At 41.7% G+C, this 7,847-nt stretch overlaps 1 protein-coding gene across 1 annotated transcript; it reads right to left on the bottom strand.

Moving 5' to 3' along the window:
* Window positions 1-3,933: 3,933 nt before the first annotated feature.
* LOC106586626 (helix-loop-helix protein 2) lies at window positions 3,934-7,085 on the bottom strand. The gene is made up of 2 exons (XM_014174113.2): window positions 6,461-7,085; window positions 3,934-5,570 (listed from the first exon to the last, which is right to left on the bottom strand). Exon 2 carries the CDS (start codon window positions 5,516-5,518, stop codon window positions 5,144-5,146), a length of 375 nt encoding a protein of 124 aa, XP_014029588.1. The 5' UTR covers window positions 5,519-5,570; window positions 6,461-7,085; the 3' UTR covers window positions 3,934-5,143.
* Window positions 7,086-7,847: the final 762 nt, after the last annotated feature.

The following is a 7,847-nucleotide window of genomic DNA, read 5'->3' as shown; positions in this document are numbered from 1 at the left end:
GTGAAGGGATTCTGGGGGAGATTGGGGCGATGATAGGTATACGCTAGGGGGCATCGCTGTGTAGGCAGTTATCATCATCACCCAAATGTAGAATATATTAATTACTTTATTAGCAATTCGTTAAGTGATGAAATGTAGTCTTTCCGAAAGTATGTAGAATTATGAGCGCAGTAACATAGGAACACACACACACAGTGAACGGGTCAAAGGCAGGCAGCTGTGACAACCTTAATCCATGACACTGTAGCCTTGGCTATACTTTGCTATACAATAAATTAGGAACCACATAAGCGTTGTTCCATTTCTGTCATTAACCACTTCATCTAATTAGACAAAGTCCTTACGGGCTTAGCAGATGTGAAGGACTGAATGCATTATATGATGACAGCACCCACATAACATCTGCCGCAGCCTGCTTTCACCTTAACAATTCTCTCAGATCTGTCAATATTGAAGGGGTAGTTGTGGCTAGAGATTTGCATTGGGCATTTGCCAGACTCTCCTTAGTCAGTTTGTTTGTGTATGTTCCCTTCTTTAAAAAATGCACTCACATGTAAAGAGCTGCTGATCATCAAGGACAACAACCACCCGAGCCACGGCCTGTTCACCCCGCTATCATCCAGAAGGCGAGGTCAAGTACAGGGAACACTGGTCACTTTAATAATGTTTACATATTTTGCATTACTCATCTCATATTTATATACTGTATTCTATTGAATTCTATTCTACTGTCTCTTAGTCTATGCTGCTCCGACATTGCTCGTCCAAGTATTTATATATTCTTAATTCCATTCCTTTACTTTAGATGTGTGTGTATTGTGTGTATTGTTGTGAAATTGTTAGATATTACTTGTTAGATATTAATGCACTGTTGGAGCTAGAAACACATGCATTTCGATACATCCACAATAACATCTGCTAAATACGTGTATATGACCAATACAATTGCATTTGATCATTGACCTGCTGGTGCTGGCTGAACATGTCGTTCTATAGACCAACAGAGGGCAGCCTTGCACCACAAAACTCACCATTTTGCAATTATTCTCTCTCTCTATCTCTCTCTATCATCCCTTGCTTTAAATAAATCAATATTAGTAATAAACATCTTGAATAAGGGAAGAAATTAAAACTTTTCAATTGTGACTGACGGCCATTGATAGTCTCCGCAATTCCATTGTTAGAAAGATAAACATGTCAGACGTCCAGCTGTCAGGGTTCTCACAAAAATGACCAGTGATGGGGGAGGGGCAAGGATAGAGGGGGAGAGATGGGCTCCTTATACAGTGCATTCGGAAAGTATTCCCTTTGACTTTTTCCACATTTTGTTACATTAGTCTTTTTCTAAAATTGATACAATTACTTTTTTCCCTTATCAATCTACACACATACCCCATAATGACAAAATGAAAACGGGTTTTTAGACATTTTTGCAAATGTATTAAACATAAAAAATGTAAATATCTTATTTACATAAGTATTCAGACCCTTTGTTATGGGACTCGAAATTGAGCTAGGTGCATCCTGTTTCCATTGATCATCCTTGAGATGTTTCTACAACTTGATTGGAGTCCACCTGTGGTAAATTCAATTCATTGGACATGATTTGGAAAGGCACACACCTGTCTATATAAGGTCCCACAGTTGACAGTGCTTGTCAAAGCAAAAACCAAGCCAAGACAGGATTGTGTTGAGGCAGAGATCTGGGGAAGGGTACAAAAACATTTCTGCAGCATTGAAGGTCCTCAATAACAGTGGCCTCCATTATTCTTAAATGGAAGAAGTTTGAAATCACCAAGACTCTTCCTGAGCAATTAGGGAAGAAGGGCCTTGATCAGGAAAGTGACCAAGAACCTGACGGTCACTCTGACAGAGCTCCAGTTCCTCTGTGGAGATGGCCTTTATGGTAGGCCTTTATGGTAGAGTGGCCAGACGGAAGCCACTCCTTAGTAAAAGGCACATGACAGCCTGCTTGGAGTTTGCCAAAAGGCACGATTCTCTGGTCTAATGAAACCAAGATTTAACTTTTTGGCCTGAATGCCAAGCGTCACATCTGGAGGAAACCTGGCACCATCCCTACGATGAAGCATGGTGGTTGAAGCATCATGCTGTGGGAGACTAGTCAGTATTGAGGGAAAGATGAACAGAGCAAAGTACAGAGAGATCCTTGATGAAAACCTGCTCCAGAGCACTCAGGATCTGAGAGTGGGGCAAAGGTTCACCTTCCAACAGGACAACGACTCCAAGCACACTGCCAAGAAACGCAGTAGTGGCTTTGGGACAAGTCTCTGAATGTCCTTGAGTGGCCCAGCCATTGCACGGACTTGAACCTGATCGAACATCTCTGGAAAGACCTGGAAATAGCTGTGCAGCAACGCTCTCCATCCAACCTGGCAGAGTTGGAGAAGATCTGCAGAGAAAAATGGGAGAAACTCCCCAATACAGGTGTGCCAAGCTTGTAGCGTCAAAGGTGCTTCAACAAAGTACTGAGTAAAGGGTCTGAATTCTGATGTAAATGTGATATTTCCGTACATTTTTTGGTATAAATTTGCCAGAGAGAGAGAGAGAGAGAGAGAGAGAGAGAGAGAGAGAGAGAGAGAGAGAGAGACAGACAGACAGACAGACAGACAGACAGACAGACAGACAGACAGACAGACAGACAGACAGACAGACAGACAGACAGACAGACAGACAGACAGACAGACAGACAGACAGACAGAGAGACAGAGACAGAGACAGAGACAGAGACAGAGAGAGAGAGACAGACAGAGAGACATAGAGAGACAGAGAGAGAGAGCGAGAGAGAGACAGACAGAGAGATGTAGAGAGACAGAGAGAGAGAGAGAGAGAGAGCACAAACAGATATTGGTTACAATGGATAAATGACAAGAATGTGAAATGGAATGAAAAGAAAATAAAAAGAAGAAAGGATAGAATCCCTTTATGATATGTGTAATTAACATTTTGTGGTCTGTGGAAAATGTAAATAAATGCTATTGTTTGACTCTAGATGAAAAGGACTTCATATAGGAAACAATGTATTACTTGACTCTGATTCAGAGAGGTTGGGCTAAATGCGGTAAACACATTTCAGTTGAATGCATTCAGTTGTGGAACTGATAAGCTGTCCCATTTCACTTCCCTTTCATATATGTAGGCTATGTGATATTCCATTTGATTCTCTTCTGGCATTTAGTTAATGCAAGCTCTCTAGCTATCCGGCTTTACTAGATGTAGCCTATAGCCTATATATATTTGTATTGTTTAGTTGTAATGAATTACCTGGAACAAAGTAGCAGTCTGTTTCAATTGTTTTTGTTGTCTTACGAATTAGAACTACAACATGCTTCTTCTGCATTCACAAAACTGACGTGAATTTCCATGTCAAAAATCTTGTTTGTTTATAAATATTTTATGTTTTTCATGATGCTTTTAGGTCGAATTATTTATCAATGGGCTTTCCAATATTCAAATAATTAACGGTAGGCTATATAATTATTGTTAGGCCTATAGCCTACAATTATTGTAATTATTATTTCTTTCACGAATAAGCTCTTTGTCCAGCCAATATGCTTTTTTTTCTCTTGCCGATAATTCCCAAGTCACCTCTCCCTAAATGTGTGCGTGTGTGCGTGTGCCCGCCCGTGTCCCGGGGGACGTGGCAGACGGATGGGCCGTAATGTGGTTGTCTCGGCTCGTCTGGAGGAACACCTGCCCCGTCCGTGGGGAGAGTGTCTGTCCGCCGACTACAGAGCGAAGCTCCGGCTCGGACACTGGCCCAGTGCCCCAGACCTCGCCTCTCCAATCTGGAGAAAATATTAAATACCCTGGCGTCACCGACATCTCTAGGCGATTTTTTTGTTTTTCGAAATTCCACCTGAACGTATGTCTATCTATCCAGAATGTCTATACAACACCAAACATTTAAGAATATTTTAACTTAAAAAGCTGTTTATTTGATTGAACAAATTCTGTTTCTATGTTTCATATCCATGGGTTACTACGAAAGGACACCCTGAAATGTTAAGCAATCTTTGGAAAGCAGGTATTGGCTACAGTAAACTATGGAGTTTTTGTCACCCAAAAAATGTTAGTATGAAAAAAGCATGAAACCAACAAACTTCTGGACAATCGAAAAATCTAACAATTAAATTGTCAGCCTAAATTTGAAACTGTCTCACCATACTAACGAAATATTGTCATTTCCCTTGCAACCTTTGGACTTAACAAGGATTTCAGATTTTTTGTGGAAAATGTTAAACAGATCAAATCTGATAAAACTGCAATTAAAGAGCAACAATATCCATTGTTGTCAGAGTATAAATTGTTGTTATATAATTCAAATAAATATGCTTGTGCAAACACCAGACAAGAAATGACACAATGTAAACATTCATTGACAAATAAATAACTTACTAGGCCTAATCCACAAATCAACAAGGAATACAATATGAAACATCTAATTTCTGTAAATAAGTGCCCAGTTATATTCTACTTTGAACATCAGTGCTGATTTCAGCACGTCTCTGCAGCTATAGGTCCTTTAAATCAGCCCTGTCCATGGAGAGAAGTTTGGCCCTGGCAGTATATAAGTCTATAAGCTAACAGTACTATATCTTTCAATTTTAAGAACATAGGCTATAAGAAGTAGGATATCCTGACATTATTGCATTTTCTGACACAACAAATTTGGATTGAGGTGACTCAGCAGCAGCACTGAATAAGTCTGTAGGAAAGTCCAGCGGGCCAGCAGTTTCTTTCCATCACAGCACTGTGAAAGAGAGAGACATTAGGTCCTGTTTTATTATGTGTCACTGGCCTAGTGGCACCACACCAGGGGACTTCGGCAGACACCATAGGCACGACAGGGCTCCGAGGCCAGATATGTGGCAACAATGTCCACCCTTCTCGGTCTCCATGGGAAGATCTCAATTACATACTTCTTGCATCCTCTCTCCTCTCTCCTTGTCTCCTTTTCAAAACCCATTGGAGGAGACAGAGGAACCTCTGGTTTTCTCATCCAATTAGTTTTGAGAAGGAGAAGATAAGAAAGGAGAGAGGATGTGAAGAGTATGCAATTGAGATCTTCCCCATGTTCAGTCTTCTCTCCTTCACTGACAGATGTCCATCCCTAACGCGTGCCCTACGCGTCCAGCACATGGTTGAGGTAGGTGATGTAGCAGATTGCCAGCCGGAGGATCTCGATCTTGGACAGCTTCTTGTCTGGCGGAAGTGTCGGGAGAAGTTTCCTCAGCTCGGCGAACCCAACATTGAAGGCCTCGACGCGGATGCGCTCTCTCGTTGCGTGTGCGGACCGGTACTTGTCTGTGGCACGCCGCCGCCTCCTCTTCTCCTCCCTGCTGAGGGAAGGCATGGACAGAGATCGCGCCTTGCCCTCGCCCTCTGTGGGTTCCGCGGGCAGGGGGGCGCACTCCATCTTGATGCCGTTCAGCAGGGTCTCTGTGTCGGGCTGCCCACAGGGCAGGTCGGCATCTGGTTGGTCTGGACTTAGCATCATCTTCAAGCAGTCTGTTCTGTGATCAGTTTTTAGATCAAAGGTTCAACAACCCCTGTGTGAGAGATATGGGTTTAGTCTTATAACAGAGGAGAGATCAGGGGTGAGAATATGTTAGGTTTCTGTGGACAATTAGATTTTTAAAAGTGAGAGAATATTTTGGTGAGATGCATGTTCGCACTCCTGTTGTGCACTCTCCTTGGTGCTGATTCTAACAACTCACTTCATTGTCTAGGCCTATCAGGCAGCTCAATTCTGAAATTTTTCTGGCCAATCAGATCAGCTCTGAAAAAGATCTGATGTGAAAAGATCTGATGTGATTGGTCAAAAGACCAATTAGTGGCAAAAATATCAGAAGTGGACTGCCTGTGTAAACACAATCCATATGGATTGTCTTATCTGGGTTTTTTATAAGCCCTATGTAGGGTCTATCGAAATAGCCTATTAGCCTACTACTCATAAAGTTGAGCAATTCTGGCTAGTCTGCCCATTTTAAAACTGTCTCGTATGTACATTTCATGGGAACACATTTCCACAGGCTGCATTCGATTAAATCCGATAGCTGCGAACATACATCACATAACACAGCAGACATTAATTAAGACTTAATTGAAATTAATTATTGGGAGAGCTCTGAATTCACGTGAGCAGCTGACCATCTGTCTCGCAGACGATTCACGTGCTGTATAGGCTATGATTGGATGACGCGCGTCTGAAATATGTTGATATACAAACGAGATATCCTTTATGCGCGTTATATAAAGGCACAATATGTATCATGTTACTTTTAGTTTAGAGGGGATAACATAAATAATTATACAACACTGGAATCATTTCCGTACCAAAATAAACATCATCATTGGAAAATGGAAACAGATATGCCTATAAAACGTTATGTTCTTCCAAAATGTTTGTTTCAATTGTAGGAATGCTTATTAAACTCACCTTATACATTTGTTGAACTTTATCCAAGAAGGGTGTACCGCTGAAGAGTTATTTCCACCTTAGAAACTGTGACTCTTGTTGGTTTCTCTCACGGTCAAACATTTCCAACCCTTCTCATCAACATTTCATGTTCGAGAAAAACTCAATTTAAAGGTGATGCCATCAAAGGTCTTCAAATGAGATGTTTGACTATTCAAAACTATTTTACGTGCCTATTAACTAGGCTATAACCAGGTGTTAATGTTTTCTTTCACTTCTTCGGAGCATCACTTGATTGTCTGAGGATAAAAATCTTCAGAAGTGCTGTCTCTTGACCTCCGCTATAGGAAAACAAAGAAAGTTGTCGTCAGGACCGGGTGCGCTCGTGGACAGAACGACTGCTCCTGTAGTCCGTCTTGTTTTTCCGTGATATTATGATCATATCAGATGCACTATAGTAAACTGCATGCCAGGGGCCATTCTTCTTTGAGGGGACCGATTACAGGGAATCCTTCTGCCTCCTCTAGACTTGTCTCTCCTCCACACCTGCCGACCCTCTTGCGCGTGCCAGATCGTGTGAGAGATAAGACGAGCCGACCCTAATAAAGCCTCCCGCGGAGTGACGGCACAAGAAGCAATACATGTGGAATTGTATTGTCTGCTTTTTCCTTCTTACACCCTCCCTCCTCCCTCATTCTTTCCCCTGCAGGGATATATGGACACCAATTGTGACATATGGTAGTGTGTATTGGACAGATCCCGGTTCTGGACACACACTTTAATCATTTGACTAAATGTGTTCCTGAGATGATCTTGATCTCCAGAAGTGACAGGACACCATATTGATATATCAATTTTATTGATGTAATGCAACTGTTCCGGTAATGATTTTCGTCTGTTTCTGTGCCTGGTGTGGGGCACAGAATGAAATTGTGTGTGTGTGTGTGCTTAATTTGTTGTATGTGTTGTTGTATGTGTTGTATGTATATTTCGAACTGCTTTGCTTTAACTTGGCCAGATCCCAGTTGTAAATGAGAACTTGTTCTCAACTAGCCTACCTGGTTAAATAAAGGTGAAATATAAAAAAAATCAATAAAAAAATGTGTATCTATATGTCATCTCCAAAACACAAATCAACTCCATTACTGAATCAACCTGAAACAGCTGCTATCTTACTCCCCTATCCACTCACACATAGCTGACCACCACAGTCAAAGCAGGTAGCCACCAGCCTGTTTTAGGAGCACCTTTAGAATTGAATAAGTAAAATGGTCTAATGGTCCGAGGCAGCCCAGCCTTGGTGGACATGGTCCTGGTGATGAAAAATGCAGGTTTAACAGCTCAATACGCTCATAGACGGTCTGGGAGCAGTAAAGGAGGAGAGAAGATAGGGCTTTGTCACCTCATA

This window comes from Salmo salar, chromosome ssa25 (genome assembly GCF_905237065.1).
Source record: "Salmo salar chromosome ssa25, Ssal_v3.1, whole genome shotgun sequence".
In the NCBI taxonomy this organism is placed as follows: domain Eukaryota; kingdom Metazoa; phylum Chordata; class Actinopteri; order Salmoniformes; family Salmonidae; genus Salmo; species Salmo salar.
This window is presented reverse-complemented; position numbering and strand designations above follow the sequence as displayed.